Here is a 546-nt window from a genome sequence, read left to right as displayed (position 1 = left end):
TTTGTTGTTGTTGTTGTTTTTTAATCGTTATTATTTTTTGGAAAACGGAAAGAGGATGGGATTCGAGCTGGATCGCTTCAGCGGGGAAGTGGACCCCGACTTCAAGTGCAACCTGTGCAACAAGGTGCTGGAGGACCCGCTGACCACCCCCTGCGGCCACGTGTTCTGCGCCGGCTGCGTGCTGCCCTGGGTGGTGCAGCAGGGCAGCTGCCCCGCCAACTGCCAGCGCATCTCCGCCAAGGAGCTCAACCACGTCCTGCCCCTCAAGAGCCTCATCCTCAAGCTGGACATCAAGTGCGACAACCACGCGCGGGGCTGCGAGGCGGTGGTGCCGCTGCAGCACCTGGGAGAGCACGCCGAGACCTGCGACTTCTCCCCCGCCAAGTGCCGCAACCGCGGCTGCCGCCAGGTGCTCAACCTGCGCGACGTGGAGGCGCACATGCGGGAGCGCTGCGAGGCGCGGCCGGCCGGGCTGTGCGAGCAGGGCTGCGGCCTGATGCTCACGCACGGCGAGCGCCGGAGCGGCGCCCACAGCTGCCTGCGGGC

The 546-nt window shown here is 65.9% G+C and overlaps 1 protein-coding gene across 1 annotated transcript in view; it reads left to right on the top strand.

Moving 5' to 3' along the window:
• Window positions 1–6: 6 nt before the first annotated feature.
• Window positions 7–546, top strand: part of LOC116217159 (E3 ubiquitin-protein ligase PDZRN3-B-like) — a 7,521-nt gene continuing 6,981 nt past the window's right edge. Inside the window, exon 1 of the mRNA XM_031555516.1 lies at window positions 7–544. Coding sequence (XP_031411376.1) covers window positions 56–544 — 489 coding nt within the window. The 5' untranslated portion in view covers window positions 7–55. The remainder of the gene's footprint in view (window positions 545–546) is intronic.

Source organism: Meleagris gallopavo, chromosome 14 (genome assembly GCF_000146605.3).
Source record: "Meleagris gallopavo isolate NT-WF06-2002-E0010 breed Aviagen turkey brand Nicholas breeding stock chromosome 14, Turkey_5.1, whole genome shotgun sequence".
NCBI classification, from domain to species: Eukaryota; Metazoa; Chordata; class Aves; order Galliformes; family Phasianidae; genus Meleagris; species Meleagris gallopavo.
This window is presented reverse-complemented; position numbering and strand designations above follow the sequence as displayed.